The 24,495-nt window shown below is 35.9% G+C and overlaps 3 protein-coding genes across 3 annotated transcripts; 1 reads left to right on the plus strand and 2 right to left on the minus strand.

Moving 5' to 3' along the window:
* Positions 1-3,401: 3,401 nt before the first annotated feature.
* Positions 3,402-16,600, plus strand: LOC132181383 (RING/U-box superfamily protein). The gene is made up of 15 exons (XM_059594577.2): positions 3,402-4,075; positions 5,057-5,129; positions 6,739-6,866; positions 7,305-7,420; positions 7,883-7,943; positions 10,428-10,494; positions 10,601-10,678; positions 10,834-10,991; positions 11,074-11,133; positions 11,262-11,355; positions 12,988-13,155; positions 14,636-14,964; positions 15,566-15,682; positions 15,778-15,946; positions 16,345-16,600. Exons 1-14 carry the CDS (start codon positions 3,896-3,898, stop codon positions 15,877-15,879), a joined length of 1,731 nt encoding a protein of 576 aa, XP_059450560.2. The 5' UTR covers positions 3,402-3,895; the 3' UTR covers positions 15,880-15,946; positions 16,345-16,600.
* A 1,704-nt stretch (positions 16,601-18,304) lies between these two features.
* On the minus strand, positions 18,305-19,647 carry LOC132181753 (Leucine-rich repeat (LRR) family protein). Its single transcript, XM_059594991.2, has one exon. It carries the CDS (start codon positions 19,562-19,564, stop codon positions 18,305-18,307), a length of 1,260 nt encoding a protein of 419 aa, XP_059450974.1. The 5' UTR covers positions 19,565-19,647.
* A 3,540-nt stretch (positions 19,648-23,187) lies between these two features.
* AAC3 (ADP/ATP carrier 3) lies at positions 23,188-24,378 on the minus strand (the record flags this gene model as incomplete). Its single annotated transcript, XM_088516438.1, is given in 2 exon segments — positions 23,188-23,759; positions 24,007-24,378. Coding segments are annotated over 2 exon segments (669 nt in total), but the record flags the coding sequence as incomplete, so codon positions are not given.
* Positions 24,379-24,495: the final 117 nt, after the last annotated feature.

The following is a 24,495-nucleotide window of genomic DNA, read 5'->3' on the forward strand; positions in this document are numbered from 1 at the left end:
CTAAACCGCGTAATTTATACATAATGGGAGGAAAAAAAATAAAAGGGTTAAGTCCAAGGACTTAGTGAGAGATAATGCACACAATACCCATGCCATTTTAGTGATGAACTTTGTTTGGTAAAGAATGCAGCATTTTAGGTAAGGTTAAATTCACTTTACCCCCTGAAGTTATATGAGTTTTTCAATTCGAACCACAATGTTTAAAAATTGGCAATGCACCCTCCTAATGTTTCAAAAAATTTCAATTTAGACCCTCTGTTATTAATTTCCGTCTAATTGGACGGAAATCATCCCACGTGCGTCTCACGTGGGATGATTTCCATCCAATTAGATGGAAATTAGTAACAGATGGTCTGAATTGAAAATTTTTGAAACATTAGGGGGGTGCATTGCCGATTTTTAAACATGGTGGTTCGAATTGAAAAACCAAATTCACTTTAGGGGGTAAAGTGAATTTTCTCCTTTTAGGTATGATAATTATCCATGAATGCAATATAGATATAGGACATGCTTATAATCATGAGAATCAATGATAGTTCAATAGTATAGTTTACTCGAAACATTACCCATTCTCAGCAGGGTTGGCACTGTCCATAGGAATTTGTAATACAATGTCAGTGCCCCAACCATTGTACGCTACATAACACTAGTAGCCCGACCGAGTCCGATCTTGGGTTGTCCACGCTATTAATGATATACGTCGTGTAGTGACAGCCCGTTAAGGCTGCGCACGGTCACAAAACAACCATTGGATCCAAGGCCCATATAACAACGCACACATTTGACCACAAAGTTAACATGTATAGTGAGCCTATTGCCGTTATCCCGCACGTACCGGTGTACCATGTCATACAATACAATTATTCTTGTCTGTATTTTACATGCATGCTTTTACAAATCTCAATGTCATTATCTTGTTAAGTAGCACATTTTTACAAATGATAGAGTTCAAGATGCAGCAAAGTGTATATCGTGAGAGTTGCAAATATGCATGTGTTTGGTGCACAAAATAGTCGTGCAATACGGAAAAATAAATGGCGAGCATTATGTCAATTCAAACTCACCTAGGTCGAACAAAATCTTCGAGTACTCCTCCAAACGGTTCGGGTTCTCCAAATCTGTGGAAAACATTCTATTAGTCCTAAATCTAACTAAAACGAACTTAAGACCCAGAAATAGAGGCTGTAGGGTGCTTGGCCAAAAAGGCCTTTCCCTAAACGTCTCTAGTCCAGCGCTCGTCCCTTAGGGCAAGCGTTCGGCCAGTGAGGTTTAGGCAGAACCTCATTTGGTCCAATGTGCTTCCGAGCCCTTTTCGACGGGTTCTTAAGCTACAAATATGGTTTTTAACATCTCCTAACCGTAACAACGTCTTCAAGTAACAAGAATAAGTCTAAACGAAAAGGAAAGACTTAAAAAATGAGATTAAAGCTTAAAACTCCTAAATATTAACAACTAAGCTATTGCAAATCAATAAGCTAGCATAACAACCTAATAAAACACAAAGAGAGTGAAGTGGTTACCTCAACAAGCAAACTCTCCAAGAACACCTCATTCTTCTTCAAAAATACTCACAACCTCATACACACACTCAAGAATTAGAGCAACAGAGTTTCTCCAAGGTATTAGAGGCTGAAATGAAGGTTTAAAGGCATAGGGGTGGGTTTAAATAGGGGAAAAAGCTGAGGGCGCTGCAAAAAATCTCTAAAAAGGTGCGAGCGCTCGTGTAATGTTTATCTAGGGATTTTTGAGTTGCATGTGGCACGTGGGGGAAAAAATTAGCAATCAACAAAAAGTCAATGAGCGCTCGGCTTGGTCCCCACATGAACGCTCATGTATTGTTGCCAGACGAGCGCTTGTGTGGTCCCTCACGCAAGCGTTCGTCTACTGTAGCTCCAAAATCTAAAAATTTTAAAAATGCCTCTACATGTGTCTTTAGTAACGCAAAGTCCAATAAACCCTCTAATCAAGTTATCTTAAGCTTAATTAATTATTTAGATCACTACAGATATCCCCTCGAGCTATCTTACCATTGCTATGCTCAAAACCTTTTTCTCCCTTCCATACTAACTAGAGCGTCGTAAGGGTACTACCAATCCCTTTCCTACAACTCCTCGTAAAGGGCATGCACGCTCATTGCCTCTTTCCCCAACCTTCCTCGAGCAGACCTATATGCTAAGGGACTCTCCACGTTAGATCCCTTAGACCCCAAAAATCCTAGAGAAAAGAGGGGAGACGGGGCCTATAAAGGCAACAATTCAGTGCCCCTCGAGGTATGCCCTTTTACCCATATCCTTATTATGCTCAAAACCTCTCTCTTATTTTCATACCAACTTGAGCGTCGGAAGGGTATCGCCAATCACACTATAAGCATCCTTTAACCTCTTTTCATTTTTTGAAGATGCTCTTTAAAAAGTAGCGTACGACAAAATAGTCTCACAAAAACAAAAGACGTAAGAACTACACAATAAATAGCTTTTAAGTTAGTGGGGGCGTGGAAAATAAAATGTCAATAAAACATTTGACAAGATTATGATGAGACATGTTGGTATGAAAAAAAAAAAAAAAAAATTATTTCATTATTAACATGTACCCATTTTTTTTTTTTTTTTTCTAAAGCAATAAAAGAGAGAGGCAAGGGAGGAGGGTACCGGTGAGGGTACTTTTGGAGTGGCTTTTACAACCCCTTATAGACTATAGAGAGGTCAACTCTTATCATACTTGTTGGAAAATCTTATAAAAAAATGTTATTACCTAGTACCCTTTGCTACACATGAATGCATCGATCAAATTTTATGCATTAAGTTAAAGTTAAATAGTATTATCTTATTATCATAAAACAACCCCATATAATATGTTCCCAACTAAGGCACTTCACGGGCTTTATTTGGTGACCATTTTAAAACCTTTTTTTTTTTTTTGTACAAGATAAAAAAAAAAAAAATTATACTTTTAAAAATCACCAAAAAAATAAATGTTAAGGTCACAACATAAATCCAATTTATAGTTAACTTCTCTCCTACGTGCCATTTAAAAAAAAAAAATTTGATAGAGAGAATTTTGAAATTCTAAAAATTTAGAAAAAAAGATAATTTATTTAGTTTAAAATTTAATTTTTTTTACACGTAGGAAAAAAGTTAGACCATGAATTAAATTTGTGTTGTGTTCCTACCGAACCACTTTTTCAAACCAACATTTCCACATGAAAAGTACTTTTCCTTTCAATTGGTTGGGGGAGTAGCAAAATGTAGCGTCACCAGTCACCACCCAGAGATCCCAATCAGGCTACCCCGTGACGCTAAAAACTGACTCCACCGCCTATGATTGGAGCGTGGCGACCACCTCCCTCCAAGCGAGTGGCACTCACTACCCAGAGCCTCCCTTCTCTGACCTCCATTTACCAAAAACCAGAGACCTCTCTTTCTCTCACACACACACACACACACACACACACAACAAAAGCAGCAAGAGACATGTCAACAACCACACCCACCTCCCCAATCAGCTTCACAAACAGAACCCCCATAACTACCCATACCCTTTTCTTTGGTTAACTACCCAAATCCAACACATAATCTGTCAGTCTATGTATTTGTCTTTGTGTACTACGTATGTTGTACACATAATATATACTTTTGTGTAATGGTTTGGTGGTGAAGGAAGGCCTTCTTGCTTAAGAAAATTGTGGGTTTTTGGTTTTGGTGAATTAGTTGTTAAGCTTTCATTTTCTGTATCTGATATTCTGGGCTGGTTGTTCCTTCGTTTGACTCCATTTGAAGCAAGCCCCAGTCTTTCTTAAGCTCTATTCTGTAATGGGTTTTGGATTATTTGGTTCGATTCTTCGTTATCAGTTTAAACAAGAAGCTGGGTTGCTGAAGAATTGGAGTTGAATTTTGGGATGATGCGGTTGAGTTCTGATATGGGTATTGGCCAAAGTTCAAGCTTTTGGTGGTTTGGGAGGAGGGGATTAGGGTTTGTGCTTCGGATTGTATTTGGATTTTTGGTTGGCTTCTTGCTTACACGGCCGGTGGCAGGTTTAAGACCGTTGAGGGAGAGGGCTCGGTCGTGGGGCGATGAGGTTGGTTTTACAAATTTCATCCTCTCTTGTTGCTCAATTATGGTATTGTTTGATGTTTTCATTTCGCCTTCGATGGCAATTTAGGTAAAGAATGTGAAATTCAAATATTTAAGTGTAATTTTGTTCGGTTAAAGTTTGATCTGTTACATGGGTTATAGCTATATATATGTTGTGCATTTTGGTGAATCTCGAGGGATTTAGGGAACCTTGTTGGATTCTACTGTGGTTTGCATGTACTTAAGAGTTGATCCATTGGTGGAGCGAGATTGACAGACATCTTTGTGGAGTGAGATTGACAGAGGAGAGCTAAGTTTTAATGAGTACAAATTTTCTTCTGTCTAAATATAACCCTCCATTGCTTACTAAGAAGAAGAAGAAGAATCTTACTTTGGTGTTGTTGTGTTCCAAATGCTTATCTTAGCCCATGGGTTGTATTAGATGGCTAAGGAGGAGGTTAATGTTTCTCTGTGTAAGCAAATGGAGCACAGGCTACAAAGAACAATACTTTCTGCAACAAGAAGAGAACCATATATGTTGTCAAAGGGAAATAAGTACTATGGGAAACAAAATTAGTGTCTGCTTCTGTAGTTGGTTGCCGGAAATGCGAAACTTGGAAAGTGGGGGAAAACTCATGGGTGTAATCATTATCGATGGTGACCATTGGTGGTGGAGATTGATGCAAATGAATCAAAATTGAGCAATTCCTAGCTTTACCAGTTGTGGCAATGTGCAGAACCTGGATTAGTAGAGAAATAACTAAACTTTATTTGGCTGTTATTTAACCAAAAAGTTTTTCAATATTGGGATTTCAATACTCAGCTGTTTTTTCATGTCAAGTATTTGACTAAATTGAATTTTAGCTTTTCGGAGAAAGTGGGCAACCTTATCTTAATTTGTCGCTAAAATGTGACTCTGATTTTGCATAAAATTCTGAACCAGACATAATTGCTTTTGCTTGTTATTGATATTGCTTTTTTACAGTGGCTATTTGTAAGAAAAGATGAAAGCGAGTTGGGTCCATTCTCTACATGGAACATAACAGGAACTTACAGAGGTTTGTAACATAAATACATTGAATTGATCATCTCTTCGTTATAGTCATCCTGTTTGCAAAAGTTGTCAGCTTCCAATTACATTTATTTCCTTATGATATCATTTTTTTTTTTTATGAATAATAATAATTTTATAGATAGAAAAAGGGCAAAGTCCTAGTACACGAAAAGTATGCAAGTGACTTGAATACTCAAGGCTACTACAATCTAAAAACAAATCAAATCACCCAAATTCTCTTAGAGACAAAATTAGGAACATATACAATAACCCAATTCAAAAGAGATTAATCACTATTTGTTCTTCATGTCTCATTGTTATGTGGGTAGCTTAGGATATCTTTGGTCTGTATCTTATTTTTTGCTGAACTATTCAAAAACTTGTGAGCTTTTAGTTCATGATGGCATGATGTTCATCATGAATTAGTTTGTCACAAAGTGACTATCAAAATTACACACTGATATGGTCACACTTAAAATCATGCAATGACTCAGAATTTTGCCTGGGCATGCATTCTGCTTGATTTGCAGACTCTTCTTTACATGGACAATGTGACTTCCATCTTAAAAATTGACCCCTATAGTGGGAATGGAGTTCATGTTTTATATTTTGGGATAGAAAATTTTAGAATGTAATCTTGAAAAATCGGATTCTGAGTTTCAATATCTTTACTTAATGTTGCTGAGCCCCCACATGCATGGACTTCAAAATTGTTTCATAGTTTAGAGGTGCACCAGGAAGATGTCAACTATATGGCTAGGATTTCCATGTTTAGTTTTATATGTGGAAAGTGAGAAGTAAATATATATCTTTGAGCATGTTAAGGGAAAGGCTTTCGCACTGATACTTAGAGTAAGATTAAATGAGATACTTGGTAATAGACGAGTATATTGCAAATTGATGTTTTTTGGCTAAAACTGGTCAGGGTTTGTTTAATGGGATCAGGAGACATTAATTAAGAGAGAATTGATCTATATGAGGATGGCTGGTGGTAAGTTGGAATTGTGTATAATACCCATTGGGCTTCACTATGGGCCTGCCAAAACTCATGCCTAATGGGAGATAACTAAAATACACAGGCTGTTTATTGAAAAAAACCACTAGTATTACAATTGAAAGTGTAAAGAATCCAAAGGATCCAACGAAGAAGATGGGCTATCTATTGCCATCAATAGGTATCCAATTTTGACTCTATTGATAGGTAGGTTAATCCCTTTGATATTCTCCCTTTTTCTCTTCTGCCATATACTCTGTATTTTATAGGGTCTATACCTGAATAAACCTTGAAAAAATTTCTTGGTATCAGGAAGTGTGGAGATGTTACTCATTGCTACATGTGTTGAGATGTAAACTTATCAATAATGCTTGCTTGTAGAGTGCACGTGCATTTTTTTTTTTTTTTTTTCTGGTGGAATTTTGTACAAATATTACAGAAGGAATATTTATCTACAATTTCCTTGTCATGTTTCAATGTATGCAAAATATTATCTATGGACCATATGGCCAGTTGAATGCATTTTGAACTTAATCATCCAGTTTATTACAGTGCATCCAAATGGTTGAACACTTATATCTTGATCTGATTACCTGTAATCTGGATATCTGAGTTGCAGGGACATGGAAGTTTCTAGACTCTGCAAATGGCTCTTCCAGGTTTCCAGATTTCAGGAAATCCACTGGCAATTCAGTTATTGAATTAGTTAGTACACCAACAAAAATAACTGGTGTACATTATGTTCAGGTGAGTAGATTGAATTGTGGGTGAAAAAAGGTCATTTTCTGAAAGTCAGCATTTATGAGTAGCATCTTTATTCTTAATTAGTGCACAGGCAACAGATATTATACACATCTAAGGTGTTTTATGCTTGCACAATCTGTTCCTGATGCTGAAGTCAGTAGTAGGACATTGCATTTCTATTAATCATTTCTTGTACATGCGACATTTCCATAGTATGCATGTGATTGGATCTGAATATTTCAGAACCCCAAAGTATGATGATCAACAAACAAAAGCTCGAATTTTTTTATCTCCTCATCATAGATGATGGAACATGTAATTTTAGCTCCCTTTTTCTAAAAGACTTCATAGGAATAACTATAATTGCTTTACTGTTTGCTTTTCATTTATGATAATTTGTTTACAAATTAAGTTTTTTTCCTTTTCATGGTGCTGATGCAGGGGGTAATTATCTTCCATGATGTGTTTGACAATGAACACAATGTTGGTGGTGCTCAAATCAGGGTTGAAGGTGTATATATATGGCCTTTTAGACAACTTCGAATGGTAGCTAATAGGTAAATTGAGAAATACAGCAAATTCTTGGAAACCTTCAGAATGACTATATTGATTTCTCCTCACATATATGCTCAATTTGATGTTTAAAGATTTGGGTAATAAGACAAGAAATGCAAGTAAATGTTGGATGACATACAAAATAAATGTGCACAGAAGGTGATAGAGAAAGAAAGCATACTCTTAAGGAATATGAAGTCAAATATATAGGGGATTTACCCACTGTTCTAATGTAATTGTTCATATTCTTCTTTGGACAGTTTTTGGAACATAATAAGATGATAGTCAGTTTGAAGTAAGAACTTTATTTAGAACAATTAGCTGTTTTGTTAACAATATTCATTTGCACGTTGTTCTGCTGCTATCTCCATTTTTTTCCTATGGTAAATGGTGATTAATTTCTAATTTCAATGTTATTTGTGCATTTGAATTGTTTTCAACTTTCACACACTACGATATTGCAGTGGAAAAGAGGGAGAGCTGAGTCAGGAAGATGATTATCTTTTATCGAATCCATATCATTTGGTAATACTTCTTACTAGACTCATCTATGATTTTGAAATTGATTATGATTCTACAGTGTATGTCAGTTTAGGATGACTACTTATTGTTGTTTTTATGCAATTTTTGTTCCTTAGCTGTCTGTATTATGCAATTGGTCTCTCTGTTTACTTGATGTTGCTGAGACATATCCCACTGTAATTTGTCCTACAAAAATTTTTATTAGAGGGTATTGTAGAGTCGGTTACTCATTGTGTTTCATAAGTGTCTAATTTTGTTCTCGGTCTGGGTTTGATTGAGTGGTATAAAGTTGATTTAAGATTTATTTCAGTAGATTCGTCTTAAATCAGGGGTTAAGGGTAAGATCATGCTTCACAGGTTCAATCCAGTATGTGCGAGTTGGTATTACCTAGAAAAGATTATGCTATTATTTCATTACACGTGAAATCTTTATTAACATTTTTATCTGATTTGACCCATTTGCCCTGTCTTTATTGGGTTGGGATTCGACTTAGGACTAGGAATTACAGATACTTCAATGCTGTCATACCATTATCTGATTTGTATCTAATGTGGATATGCTGTGATGCCAAAAAAAAAAAAAAAAAGTATTGGATATGTGTTTTTAAATAATAAAATCATTTTTTTTGTTCATCATACAGCTCGGGTGTAGCAGGAGAGAACTAGGATACGACATAGATACTTCTTGGCAAGGGGGCTCAAAGTTGAATTTTTTTAAGAAAAAAATGATTTAACTGTAAACTACAAGATCTAGTGTTTTAGAAAGTGAGGCAAACTTCCTATTTATAATTTTAATGAATATCTCCATAGAAAGCACATAGGGATTCAACATAAGTATACATGAAGTATGCAAGAAAGACCTCCAATTAGGGAGAAAAATGAGAACAAAAGTCCAAAAATTCCATAAAACTAGAAAAAACGAGGACTATTGTAAGCCAACATCCAAGCATAAAGAGATTTGAAAACATATCAGTTTTTAAATCTAACACCAGCCTCTCACAATAGTTAAAGGTCATCGTGTTCTACTCTCTCCCAATGCACCGCATTAAGCATAGAGGAGCTATCCTCCAAACTTCTAAAATGCTTCTTAACTGACCTCTCCAACTAGTCAACAACTCTACCACCCTTCTATGCATGACTCACTCTACACTAAAAAGACAGAAGATTGAACCCCATAATTCTCTGGTCATTTCACAGTTTAGAAGAAGATAATCTATGGTCTCCCCGCTCCAGCACATGCAACACCAATCCATTACTATGACGTGCCTCTTCATGCAATCTCTCACCTCATCTTTGACAAATATAGAAAAACCACCCACCCCCTCCTAATGTATTTCCACACCCCCACTCCGAAGGGCTCAACAACCTCACTGAAACGCCATCCTCTTTTCATGCTATCATATTTGGTTTCCACCACCGATCTCCACAAAGCCTCCCTTTATGTGGCATAATATCATAGCCATTTTCCCAAGAGAGCTCAATTAACTGAACCATATTTCTAACCTCCAAACCACCAAAGCAATTTGGAGAACAAATCTTAGACTACCTGACTAGATGAAGTTTGAACTCATGACCAATTCTACCCCTTAAAAAATATCTTTGAAGTTTCTCAATCCAGTTAGCAACACCTCCGGGATGGGGAAGATGGATGGATAATAAGTAGGCATGTTGGACAGAGTGCTTTTAATCAATGCCAACAAGCTACCATCCTAATAAAGCCTCTTCCATCCATCTGAACGACATTCCATTTTTTCAACAAAGCCATCATATATTGATTTAGCCTTGTATGAAGCCCCTAAAGAAAGACCCAAATACTTCAAAGGCAAAGAGAACACCCTACAACCCAGTATATGGGCCAAGTCTTACGCTTTCTATAAATTTCTGATTACTTATAAAAAAAATGTTTGTCATTTGTCTTTTAACCTAAAAAATTCTATAACATATATTTAAAAACCTTCCAGTTTCTAAATTTAATGAATACCAAATATGAATAATTTGTTATTTCTTTATATATAACTTCTAAAATGGCTGAATCATTTATACATATTTTATGCCCTTTGGTGTTTGTTAATCGTCTTTTAACATAAAAACTTCTATAAAATATATTTCAAAATTCTTTTTTATATTATTTAGTTGACATGTTCTTGTTGTATCACACCTTAGATTTTCAAGAAGTGATGTATCACCATGTCCATATCATATTGAATCCTTACCATATCCTTATCGAGGCATCATAGATTTAGAGACGTCTAAATACTCCAGGGGAAATTTTAGATCTTATGAGGGATGTTGGTGGGCTGAGATTTTGAACTCTAAATCTTCACCACATCTTGTTGCGTGTTCTTAAAAGCATAAGCTCTTCTTTGACAACTATTTGCATCATGTGGTGGGCAACATTGCTTGGAAAACTAGTGGTTATCATCTTTGAGAAAATATTTGTTGATGAGGGTTCTGAATACTTTCTACCTTTTCAACTTCTTCATACAGCTTGGAGTTTTCTCATCCCAGGTGTTCCAAGAATCTCCGCGGGATAAGATATGGAGAAGAAAACATTGTAATCTCATCTTCTTCACTTTGAACTTATGCCCATGCTGATCCTATTTGTAACTTATGTCCTTTTGATATTTTGATGTAGTAATTTCTATTTTCACTTGCTGCAGCGCCAATTTATGAAATGGAGAAACATTGTAATATTGAAATTGCGGCCCAAATTTCGCGTGTTTCATCCGCCCAAAATGGTACTTGAGTTCTCTCAGCGTATGAATTCTTTTCTTTTTGCTTTCCCCCTTCTCTTTTGACCTGATGTATGTCGAGAAATAATTGGAAAACAGTTCTTAAAAAATAAAATAAAACTTTTCTTTGGTTTGTTTATTTATTTCATACATTCCTGTAGATGGGGATCATGATCGTTATCATATGGAAGGTTTAATGGAAAGTCCTGCAGTGGATGATGATGGGGATTGCTTCTCACCCTTACTAATAAATGCTACTTCTGTCAACATTGGGGTCTACTATAACAAGGCAGTGAACTATACATTGATGGTCACCTTTGTATCCTCTACATATCATTACTCTAGTTTCAACACAATGTTATTAGCCTCTTTTGGGTGGATTCCTTAACTGTTTTCATCAGGTCTCTTTCCTTCAAGTTCTTCTATTAATTCGGCAGATGGAACATGGCAACACTCAATCCGTAAGAACTTGTGTAAAACATACTTAAGAATAAAAGCCATAGTTTCCATATATATGATGTATTTCAATACTCTTTCAGCTTTGTGTTTTTTCACAAAAGTAATCATGGTTCTGATTTTCCTCTGTCAGGGAGCTGCCAAAGTTTCAATTTTAATGATTGGCCAACAAGCAATCATGGATGCTTATCTTTGCCTTCTACATCTGACAGCTGGAATACTAGTTGGTAAGCATAATAATTCCCTGTTCTACAATTTCAGAAGTTTCTGTATATGCATATAATCTTTGACAAGTTTATTATAATAATCTTAGTGGGGTTATTGGGGGACTTTTAAAATCAGCTATTCACTTTTGACAAACCTGTAGCTGCAAATAACAACAAATTCTTTTATGATTATAGGACTGTGGTCAGAAATACTAACTTTTCCTATTTCATTCATTTGCCCAACCTTTTAGCAACATAAATTTCTAAAGGATTCTGTTAGCTGGAGAGTGTAAACACCTTTTGACTTTTTGTTTTTAGTTTTTTTGGTACCCTCCACATGTTACATTGTGTCACTTGCAAAGTGAACTACATACTTCTAAAAGACAACATCTGTCTCAACAATGACCCTCCAACACGAGTGCTCTTTTTTCTTTCTTCCGCTTTTTTGGGTAAAATTATATTTTACCCCTCCAAAATACTACTTCAATTGTGGTTACACCTCCAAACTACAACTCAGTGCAACTCGAACCAATAAAGTATGAAGTATTTTGAGTTGCCCCCTTGTGTCAAATCTGGCCATTACTTTTGAAACATTCACGTGCGTATGAGCCGTTTCTTCCACCAAAAGTACCTCCAGTTTAAGGTATGGATTACAAAACTGTCCCTAATAGAGGGGTGGCTTCTGGGGCCACCCCCTTCGGGATAGAGATTGCGGTGGTCACGAGCCCCCAAACATGGGCAGTGGCCCTTAAACCCCCCACTTGATGAAGGTGGGATTTGATCCTAGGTATTTAGTGCGACACCTTGAGAGTTTACCAGCTGAGATAGTTGACGCCTTTAGACCACTGACATGCTCTGTCCATTTACAATTTGCATCCAGTGCTAGACTAGAATAATGCCATTTAAATATACTAATTAGGCATATCATTTTATAAATGATGGTGATGGCAAACTAGCATTTGCACGCCACTACATAGAGTAATAAGTTTTAATACACCCTTTGACTATATGGTGATGGCATAAGTGAAAAACTGTACCTCCACCCCAGTTGAAGGATTCCCCTTAGTCAAACAAAAACTTTTTAAAAAAATACCATTTTTTATGAAAATGTGGTAAATTTTCATGATTTTTACCATATTTATACATATAATTAAGTTTAACTTTGTGAATCAGCGGGTTGTAAGTCATCCTACGGAGCTTAGTATTGCTATATATGGAACACAATCTGACTGGTCTGGTTTGACTAGTGATTGAATTGAATTTGGGTGAAAATAATAGTGCCAGATCTGGGTTTGGACGATCCAAGTTGTATGCATCAGTAACGTGCTATTTAAATGTATGTTTGCTTCACAACAAGGAAAGTGGCGTTCTAGCATTACTTTTTGTTTGGAAATTTATTATGATGCTAGAATGTCAGTCAAATATCAGCATTTTGGTGTGAAATGGACATACCTGTGCTGGTGTCTTTTTTATAACTTGTATTTAGGAGTATGTGATTCATTTTGTTTGCTTACCACATACCTTATTTGTGCAACTATTTCTGCATTTGTTCATTATTGAATCCTGTATGATGACCTTTTTGGCTTTTCAAGTTTGTTCATTACCTCATATTCATCCTTAACCAGAGGTGCTTTTTTTTTTTGGTGCATACAGAATCCTTATTTAATGCTTTTGCAACTGCGGCCTTTTTCAAGTTCGTAGTCTTCTCAATTTTTGAGATGAGATATCTTCTTGCTATATGGAAGGCAAGTAGACCCATGAGTAATGGAGAAGGTTGGGAGACTATGAGGCGTGAGCTTTCGGTTCTATATAGTCGTTTTTGTAAGTATTATGAAATGCAACTTTTATTTTTATCTTTTCAATGCCACTCTTTTATTTGCGAGTGGAATTTCTATTTCCAAGATCTATTGAAGGCATTACACTCAGACAACACCCTATATACTCATGGACATTCACCTCCTTTAAGTTTATGACTGTTTCTTGAACATATGTTGATTGAACTCTTTTTGTCTGAAAATATGATTAGATGCAAATATTGTGTAATAACTCTATCATGCACTATACTTGTGTTACTTAAACCTCAAGTTTCAAGATAGATTATGTGGTAGAATTTTTCCTAGCGATATGTTATACTGGTGTATATCGTGATGGGGCCTTATTTTAATTTTGAACTGCCACCCGACTTGTTTATACCTGAAATCCCCCCTCTTCTGTTCAATGGAAGAGCTTGCTTGTGGTAATCTTATAAATGAACAGATTGAATGTTCACTAGTCTGCAAGTTTATTACTGCTCGCATTGAAGAATATTTGAGACAGAGAACTAGAATGAAAGTTGTATGTAGCTGTTCACAGTGTTCCTACTATGATAATATCACAACAGTTGTGAATCGGGGGTTTAGCTGTTGCTAGCACATCAGAAAATCTATATTTTTGCATGTGCACAAGTTTTTGCTTTTATCCTAGGTTCCCTAGTACCTTAGCAATATGAAGTGAGTTAATTTACAGGCTAATCTATCTTATTAACAAATATCTCTAGAGAGCCCAGAGTATTATCGCATGGACTTTATCCAGGCTGGTTTGGGTTTTTCCTTAACATTTGCTCCTCTGGGCATGAGGATCATCTATAGCAAACATCCCAAGCAAGACTTTAGAAGGTTGTAATGAGTTTTATTACTTACAAACCGGCAGTAGTCCCAAAAAACAATGTGGAAAAATCTCTCAGGTATCTCAAGTAAACATCTCAAGATAGTGTTTTCACATTCTGAAGTCAGATGTCACTAGGCTTGGACTTGGAGATTTAAAAATTTCAGATGATATTCTCATTGTTGTAGCCATATGAAATCATGTTAAGCTAATGTGATGAGTGATGACTAATACCAAGTGAAAATAGTCACATATGGTTCTTTCATATGACTTGATAGCTGCAGGTTAGCTCGAAATGTATCTTCTGAATGGTATTCTTTTCTCAAGTTGCTGAGAGGATATTAACTATTACTATTACAATTGCATTAAAGTAATCCTTTAGAACTCTAAATTACATGCATATGTCAAGTTCCCCATGCTACTTGTGTGCAATGCCAGGATATGAATGGTTTTTCTCTTCTTTTGTTTAGTCTCAATGATGGAGCAATAAACCTTAGAAATTTCCAAATCTCAATGATTGCCAGTCTGCTACTCCCCTGTTTAATAATGATTGCTTATTTACACTTTAACGTATTTTCAGCATTATACTTAAGACTATAGAATTTGTTTGTATCAAATTGTTCTGCTAATTTGATCTAACTGTTGTCGCTATCTGCAGATGGGATCCTTTTGGGAGGCATTCTGGTCATGTATGAGTTTCATAATTTTCTGAGACCTATTCTTCTTCTTTTGTACTCTTTTTGGGTACCTCAAATAATAACCAATGTTGTTCGTGATTCAAGAAAGCCTTTGCATCCTCATTACATCTTAGGCATGACTGTCACTCGGCTGGCAATCCCGTTATATATATTTGGCTGCCCTAACAACTTCATGCGTATTGAGCCAGACAAGAGTTGGTGTATTTGTTTGACTCTATTTATTGGACTCCAAGCATCAATTCTTCTTCTCCAGAACTACCTTGGATCTCGTTGGTTCATTCCTCGTCAGGTTGGATGCAACTCTCTTCCTTTTTGTCTTCTCTCAAAATCTTGTTCGTTTTCTTTATTGTTTTAGTAATTGATGGCATAGGCATGCATAGCACACCCATATCCTCTAAACTACACACCATCGACTTGCTCCATCTTGAAGATATAATGATTACTCTTTAAGTAAAAGAATTATGTGGAACTAGCTAAGCAAGGAGTTGTATTATTGTGCATCTACTCCTGAGTACTACTTGCAATAACCTCTTAATTGATTTATTTTCCAATTGGATTCGTGATATTGTACATCTGAAGCATGAAAAATTGTCTGGCCTTCCCATGTTTTTGGGCTTTTGCTCCCCTAGTTCTAAGTAGTTCAACTCAACAAGATTATTGAATTTGTTAATGCTTCTTCATTTAATGGGGCTCCAGTTCATGTGGAGAAATATTGCAATTGCATGAAACGTTTAATACCTATTTAAATAATAATTTTGATTTTGCGGTGTGCAAATTGCAACTAGATTTCTTAGCAGAGGTGTATTTATATTGCTGCAGCACGTTACTTTTAGCTAAACTTGCTATGAGTGCTTACATGGAAATCTCACTTTTGGTATGATGGTTTGCAGATTCTTCCTGAAAAATATAGCTACTATAGAAGGTTTGATCAGGTCGCAAATCATGCTACAGATTGCGTCATTTGCATGACTGCCATCGATATTACACAGCGATCTAATGATTGCATGGTATTCTGACAGGATTCTTTCTTGTAATTAGTTGGTATGTTAGGTGTTCTTTCCTTGAACACTGGACTGAAATCAATTTACAATATCTTTTACAGGTGACGCCGTGTGATCATTTTTTCCATTCTGGTTGTTTACAAAGGTGGATGGACATAAAGATGGAGTGCCCAACTTGCCGGCGTCCACTACCACCAGCATAAGAGCATCTTTTCACTTTATGTCTATATCATATAGGACCAACTGACATTCCCCAACTCACTAATTCTGGTAATGTGACTTGATATGTCATTGAACAGTTTGAATTTTTGAATTTCTAGGATAACTGCTCAGTTGTTATTTTTTGAATTTCTGAGGACTTTTTTCTGTCACATAGCATTACCAATTCGATTTTCACATGTGCTTTTGCAAATAGGAGCATCATTAATTTTGGAAATTATTCACTGATTCTTGCACGATCAAAACTTTTTTTTTTTTCTTTTGTTTTCTAAATCTATCTTAATTAATTCAAACTTGCATTGCTTCATGTTGAATCCATCTTCTTTTTCCATGCAATTCCTCATTTCTTGAAGGTTATATCCACGTTCTTTTCCTGGCCTTTCATGATATACCAGAATTTGTCATTGTTGACTTGAACATGTTCATTGTGTTTTTTTCCCTTTTCTCAGGTTGGGAATAGAACTGCCTTTTTACCTTGAGTTCACCTTCAGAAGGGTGAGATACAACATAATCAGTCACAAACTGTCACAGATGCTGTAGCAGTCTGTAGCCAATGATTCTTGTATTGTTTGTAATGTATATTGTATATTTGAGTACATTTAGCAATTTTATAGGTGTAAATCCTCTTCAATTCAATAGTCTAGTTTGATGCAAAACAAATGGCATTTGATTTGATGCTGTCAATTCAAGAAATGTGTTTTGCTTAGAACTACGTATGAGAGGTGCTGCTATACGGTTAAAGCAGAAAACTCTTCCATTAAAATGCTGCCACCTCAGATTACCTCAACTTACAAAATAAGCTTGGTTGCACAAGTTCATATCCCAAACATCAAACTTCCCCTGATAATATCCCAAAAAACAAAAGCTTAACCTAAAAAATCTTCACTGCCCAGAACACGCACCTCCCAGGCATAGACGCCGCCCCACCTAGCTCTGCCAAGCCACGCCCCGCCCAGCTCTGCCAAGCTACTTCGACGGTTCACCACCGCTATTCCAGCTGAGGGAATGCTAATGTGGTGGGTGCTAATGCCTCAAAACTCGTTTCTGCATTAGCGGTGGGTGCTAATGCTTCAAAACCTGTTTCTGAATTTAAAACTAAAATATAGAGGTGAAAAGTGAACCCTTTAAGGATTCTATCACCCTAAAGAGATCCGGTCATCCTAAATTTGATGCTAAACCGGTGGGTGCGGCTTGCACTGGCCATGCGGTGGGCTAGGTGGTGTTGGATTTTTGAAGCCGGTTGGGCGGAGGATCGGGCTGGTCATGTGTGGCGGCCGGTTTTGCAGGATGGGCGGTGGGTGTGAAAATCTGAAACTGAGTAAGAGAGAAATAATGGGTTTCATTTTAAGAGAGAAATGGGCGGTTTTTTGTAAGAGAGAAATGATGGGTTTCATTTAAGAGCAAGTGATATAATCTGATGCAACTAAGTTCATTTTGTAAGTTGAAATAAGTTGATTTGTCCTTTTTTGGTTGGTGGCGTAAATTGGGTCATTTACACCATGACCAAACGGAAGATATTCCCACTACATATTAGTTTGTCTTCAACGTGATCAAAGGAATGACAGAAAAAATCATCTCAAAAGATAAAAGGATGGGAATAGAAAGGGGGGCAAAGTTTTCTTTCAAACTGGGTCAAGAAAAAATGTCTTCTAACCTAGTTTATTAGTTGATATATGTTTTTAGAGAATGTGATTTGTAACATTTGTCCTTCAAGTATTTCACATACATTTTTAAAATGCAGGTGCGAATCACTTGTTCTAATGATGGATGTCATCATGTCAATTTAATAAGTTGATTGGAAGAATTTCCTTAAACTTAGTTTGTAGAAAGGCTTTGTCAAAAAAAGGTTTCTCTTTTTCTTTTGCTTCAAATTTCCTTGAGTTGATTTATCACAAGGGAAATGGCACAAGTGGATTTGTAAATCAATGGGAAAAGATTTAAAACCCCCCAAAAAACTTGGTGTACACCCCAAAATCTTTTGATGGATTTGTATTTCAGGGAAACAAAGGCTTTTATTTATTATTATTATTTTTTTTATCATGAGTTTTCATATCATTTCCCTGTAGCTGGGTAAACTAGGGTTCTGATCATTTAATAACGCCCAACTTATCCAAGTCTTGCGTGAGGCTATCTAAGAAGAAAAACTACTGAATACAACCTGCTAGCTGCTACATGCCTGAACTGAATAGCTGTAAATAACATTTTTTTTATTTGCATTGATCAAATCTAGCAGCCATTCTGAGAAGCCACTTCCAATTCTTTTAAACTTGTATTTACATGGTTTTTCTAGATAAGGAGATGGATATTTCTTCTAATTCACAAGCTTCACACAGTAATTACAAGCTCATTTGCTATCCCAAGTTTGGACTTTATTTTACTTTTGAAAGTAACTACCAATTGTGTGGTTGTCTATGTGTAACTTGGAGTCATAGAAGGTGTGGACACAGGCACTGCTGCTACTGCCGGTGGCATTGCAGCAGGAGCAAAAGCAGGTCCAGCACCGCCACCACCGGTGCAGCAGAAGCAATCAACAGGACGCTCAAGCACAGCACTGCATTCCTTTTTGCTCCTCTGAAGTGGTTTATCCGGCAAACAATTTCGACGATCATCGAACTTAAACCCTCGTCTTGATGTCAAATTCTGGCATATTCCCTCCTCCTCACAGAAAAAGTTATAAGAGAATGTGAAATTTGCCAAGCTTGGCAAAAGGCACACTCCATCTGTTACAATCCCAGTCAGCATATTATGGCCAAGATTTAGTTGCTCCAAGTGGGATAAACCAGCTAAACTATAGGGTATAGGACCAACTATATTGTTAGAGCTTAGATCCAACACCTTCAATTTGTAGAGAAATCCCAGCTCTTGTGGCAAACACCCTGTCAAACTGTTGTTGATTAATACCAGTTCTTCTAAAGTATTTGCGAACTTTGATATACTCGACGGAATGCAGCCTCCAAAGTTGTTGTTTGCGAACACCACCACGGAGGCCGTGCTTAATCCTAAATTTGTCGGAATCATTGTAGTGAAGCGGTTGTTGTTAACAAAGATCGCATCGAGTTTTTTGTTGAAAAGTTCAGGAGGCAATGGACCTTCGAATTCGTTGTAGCGGATATCAAGAAAGTTTAGGGTGGGAAGGCTGAGCACAACCTTAGGAAAAGGGCCTACAAATCTGTTGTTACTGAGATCAAGCTCATAGAGAAGTGTAAGATTGGCTAGAGTTTCAGGAATGATGCCACAAAAGCGGTTGGTGTTTAGATGGATAAGTGCAAGGTCAGTGAGGAGGCCTAATTCCTTCGGGAGGAACCCGGCTATGTCGGCGAAGTTGAGGTCAATGCCAGCAACAACAGAGATTTTGGGGTCATCAAGAGCTTCAGTACAGAACACACCTGAGTAGTTGCATACAAAAGGACCAACCCAGTTGGTGGTGAAGTTTTTCGGGTCAGAGTAGATTACGCGTTTCCACGCTTGGAGGGCAACATAGGCTTGGCGGAGTCTCGAGTTCGATGCGGAGGAGTGGCTGCGGTGGTGGTGGTAGTGGTGGTAGTGATGAGCCGCAAAGCTGCTGTGTTTTGCAGCCAGTGCCAGATTGTTGAATGAGAAAGACATGTGCAGGAGTAAAAGGACAAAGGCACAGGTGAAGAAGAAAAAGGAAACCATAGATGAAGCCATTTGCTGTTGTGGGTTTATGGTAGTGAAGCTTGTTTGTTATAAGTAAGGAGCTCTTTCCCTTTCAACGGAAATGCTCAATTCTTCTGCATAATCATGGACAAGTTGTTTAAATTTTTTCAAAAACGACGACCCATTACAGCGACAGTTAACCGCTACGAAGGCGAAGAACAAATCTAAACTGTCATAGATTGTGGTGTTGTTTGTTAAGAATAGTCTAGAGATGAGTTGCAGACAAATGGTATTGTGGAGGATGCGCATGACAAGGACCTGCCTCCTTCCATGTAGTTTTCTTAGTTGTTTGAAGTGGGAGTGGAGAAAGACAGCTTGAGCAGCCCCAGAGAAATGAAGGGATTTCTTGGGATTGAAGGGATTGACTGATAGACAAGTGTTGTGTTAAAGGGTGTAAGGGTGATCCTCAGATTACATGGGATTAGCTTCAGATGTTCATATTTGAAAGGCACAGCTTCCACTTTCTGAACATTTTGTCTGTTGGCACATACATGAAATGATTAATTATCATCACATTGCCCTCCAATCTTGAAATTCTGAATATTATTTATATTGCATAACAATGTATAGCTTTTGTAACTAGTTGAGAGAGAGAGAGAAGATAAGCATTAAAGGAGGAAATGAAAGAAAATAGACTTATTACTTATGAAGTTTTCTTCTAAATTGGGTTGGAGACAAAACATAAGATAACTATCCAAAAGTTTTTTAATTTTGTCTCAATATAAATAAAGGATAATAACTTCTATACGATCGTGGCACAAACTAAGTCTTTTGTGTCCTTGAATGAGAAATTTTGAAAACTCATCAACGCCTCATCCCACGAATATCAAGAGAACAACTTTATTTTGACATGCATATAAGTGATAGAAGGGGAATGGTTGTTTCGTACATGTGTGATAAAAGGGGAAAGATTCAAATCCAGTATTTTTTGAATATTTGCTTTTCTTGTTTCAGGTTGATGTGTCAACCTTTTTATTGAAAGGCACAAAAAGCTTAGTTTGTGTTAAAACCTTAGCAAAGTTATTCTCATTCCTAAATAAGGACCTTGAGTTTCTAATTTTAAGAATTATAACTCTACCTTCTACCTATTTGAAAAATAAGTCTTCATGTCTTTTAGTCTTTGTCAATCTTTAACGTGTCAATTGTTCTTCTTTTTTCAATTATATCTAAGAGCATTCCCAATGGAAGAGCCAAATGTTACTTTTATCTATAATAGCTCTTCAAATGTTCAAAAAACCTCCCACATTGGATGAGCCAAAAATATATGTAAAATAGATATTTGATTAGAAGAGCTAAAAAAAAAGTTAAATGTAGCAGCACTTTTTAAGGGAGCCATTTTCTTTTTTAGTGTTTCTCTCTCCTGCTTTATCATTTTCCCAAATCTTTTCCCACCTTTTGTTTAGAAATATAGCTAATCGGATGTGGAGACACTTAAAAATGGCTTAGCTAAACTAGATAAAAGTGAGTTTTGAAGAGCCATTTTACATAAAAATATGGCTCTTCCATTGGGAATGCTCTAACAAAAATGTACTACGTGTAGAATAGCCATGTATGCCAAAAAATACTAATAAAACTATAAAAGAACAAAGAAAAAGAAAAAGGTGACAATAGCTTCATTCTTGCATATAGGTGAATTTCCACTCCATATTATAGAGGGATGCTAGAAGTTATTCTTGTGTAAAAAAACGTGCAAAAAGTTTACTACCTTTTCCATGATGTCTACCCTATATTTTCTTTTCTTTTTTGTTAATTTCTATTTACTAATATTTTGGAGATAATTGTGTATTAACATAATGATGAGGATCTAAATGCATTTTTATTTAAATATGTTAAATCACTAATTATCTCAAAATTTTAAATTAATTATTTAATTAATATATTAATATATTTTTTTCACTTGTAAAAGGCTCAAAACACAAGAAATATTTAATTAAAATAAGGGCTAAACTAAAAAAAAAAAAATTCTAACTTAAATTATCTTCTGTGATACTAATTTGAAACAAAGTAGCAAGAAAAGACAAAAGAGAGAACTCGAAATTATTTAGTGATTTAACAAAATCTACTCTTTTAAAAAAAAAAAAAAATCTACATTAAAAAGACAATTATTACTTGAGTCACATTTTTATTCTACAATTATTTCACATTGCTTACGTCACAATCTGAACTACTCTTTAGATCAATCATTGTTTAAAAAATAATAATAAATAAATCAAAAATCAAAAATTAGTTAAAACTACTATATCAAAATTGTAAGATAAAAATATGATAAATTATGTTACTCTTTCAAATAACCAAAAATAAAATAAAATAAAATGATCCTCAATATATTTTTGCCTAGTAAGAATTGTTAAGAGCCTGTAGATAACCAACTATTTTTTCTAAATTTAAGGAATAAAATTATTTTTTTATTCTCTATCCAAATACACCTCACAATAAATTCTCTTAATATTTTCTATTTTATTAAAACAATATTTTTTACTTTTATTTATTTTTTATTCCATAAACATATTTACTTTCTCTCAATCTCTTCTCGTCTTCTCTCTCCTCCGTCCCCCTCTCTCTCTCTCTTCTCTCTCTCTCTCTCTCTCTCTCTCTCTCTCTCATTTGCGTCTTCTCCATCTCTCAAACTCTCTCTCACTCTCTCTCGTCTCTCAATCTCTCTTGATTTCTGAGTTTGGAAATTGGGGGTTGAAGGAAGGTGAGTTTTTTTTCTAGGAGGTTCGAAGAGGAGTTGGTAAATCAAATGAGGGTTTGGGTATTGAAGGTTGAAGGTTGAAGGAAGGTGAAGCGTTTTTGGGAGGAGACAGAGACAGCCGTAAGAGAGAGACGCGTGGGAGGAGATAAAAGTTTTTGTAAATAAAATATTGGGTTGGGTATCAAAATATAGGAACTTTGATTTGGGTAAGTTTTTGAGATTATATATATATATATATATATATATATATATATATATAGGAAAGGGAATGGATTTTAGAGTGTATGCTAGTGCTCTAACAAAACTCACTCTTGAAAATTAGTTTTTAAAATATTATGCTTCGAGTACTAGCAACAATTTCCTTTTAATTTTTCCTAAGTTTAGAAAATAAAACTACTTTTTGTTTTCATATCAAAATATATTTTACAATAACTTTCTTTACATTTCTTTATACTATTAAAATATTATTTTTTTACAAAATACAAATTTTTTACCTACCCTCATATTTTTTTCACAAAATTTCAACATAACCTCCAATAAAAGACAAAAAAATGAAAGAGGAAAGATAAAAGATAAATATTTATATTAAAATAATATATAAAAACCTTTTTGGTTCCCTACACATCAAAAAACATTATAACTACCAAGATGGTAGTTAAATTTAAGAAAACTAATGTGAATTTTTTGTAATTTTTTTGAAATTTTTTCTAAACATAAGGAAAGAAATGAGTTATAAAGTATCAGCTGCTAGTGCTCAAAGACACTTCAAATTGTAAAACTCTTAAGCTCACACTCCCAAGGTCACACACCTTAGTTTAATATTAAGCTACTACGAGAACCAAGGAAATTAGAGACCAATTTACAAGTTACAATACCTATTCTCCACAGCATGATCCGAAACATATAAATAGGCAGAGGAGAAAATAAAGATGATTGCAATATGTAGAAACATTCAGTACAATGCCAAGCAAGCATCGATATGGGCACAACACTTTTAATTATTTCTCACCAAATGAGAGACAAAACTACACTTAAAAGATAAAGCAAACATTCAAAATTCAAGTAATGTCTTCATAACTATAAAATTTCTAATATCATATACCTAAATATTGTTCTTCCAAAATTTTATTCAACTCTTGAAGAGAGAAAAGGAACGCAATCATCATCACTGTTCATTGTCGTCATTGTCACAAATTAACCACCGCCGGACCCATATTTCTTGCCCAACATAATGACCTGCAACTTGTCATAACCAGCAAGCACACCGGCACCTGCAACAGCACGCAATATGTTTGCACCGGCACCCTTGAAGAGTGATTTAGGACCCTCATTCTTGAGAATCTGCTGAAATGCATCCAAAGAGCTCTTATATTTGACGGCTTCTCCGGATGTCATCATCATCCTTCTACGTACTGTATCAATGGGGTACGAAGCCAATCCAGCACCTATGGTGATTGCCCATCCCAGCAAGAAGCTAGCAAGAAAGCTATCCTGTAAACACCAATCATGGCCAGTGTGAACATGAAACATGCCTACCAACAATTCATAAACAACATCCTTTAAAGCATTGGAAAACAACATTACCCAGCAAGGAACTAGAATATTTAGGAGACCAGATATAAATACACAAAAGAGATGTATTTAACATATAATCCATCAAGAGAATGAAGAGAGAAGACGAGATGTGATGTGTATCCAAACACGAGAACCAGAGTGCAATTTCAAAAGTTTCACATACCTGCAACCCACCAACAAGAACCACAGGTTTTAGAGAATCATACATTCCAAAATAGAGCCCACGGTAAACTATAATTCCAATACATGAGATATTGAATCCACGGTAAAGCCCAGCAATACCATCAGATTTGAGAGTTTTCCTGTAAACATCGACCAAACCATTAAACTGCCTCTCACCACCCTTTTTCGCAGCCTTTGAATCATTGGCCAAACGTGTTCGGGCATAGTCCAGTGAGTAGACAAATAGAAGAGATGAAGCACCAGCGGCACCACCTGATGCCAAGTTACCAGCAAACCACTTCCAGTATCCATCTTTGTCTTTTTTGAAGTTGAAGAGACTCTTGAAGTAGTCCTTAAAAGCGAAGTTCAAGGCCTGGTACACAAGCAGTTTAAAGATATAAGCATTACCAGTGAGGAGCATGAAAGCAAAACAAAATAATTATACAACAAAAGCATTTCCTCCAAACAGATACCAAAAGAAAGACAAAGA

This window comes from Corylus avellana, chromosome 5 (genome assembly GCF_965113065.1).
Source record: "Corylus avellana chromosome 5, dhCorAvel1.hap1.2, whole genome shotgun sequence".
Taxonomy (NCBI): domain Eukaryota; kingdom Viridiplantae; phylum Streptophyta; class Magnoliopsida; order Fagales; family Betulaceae; genus Corylus; species Corylus avellana.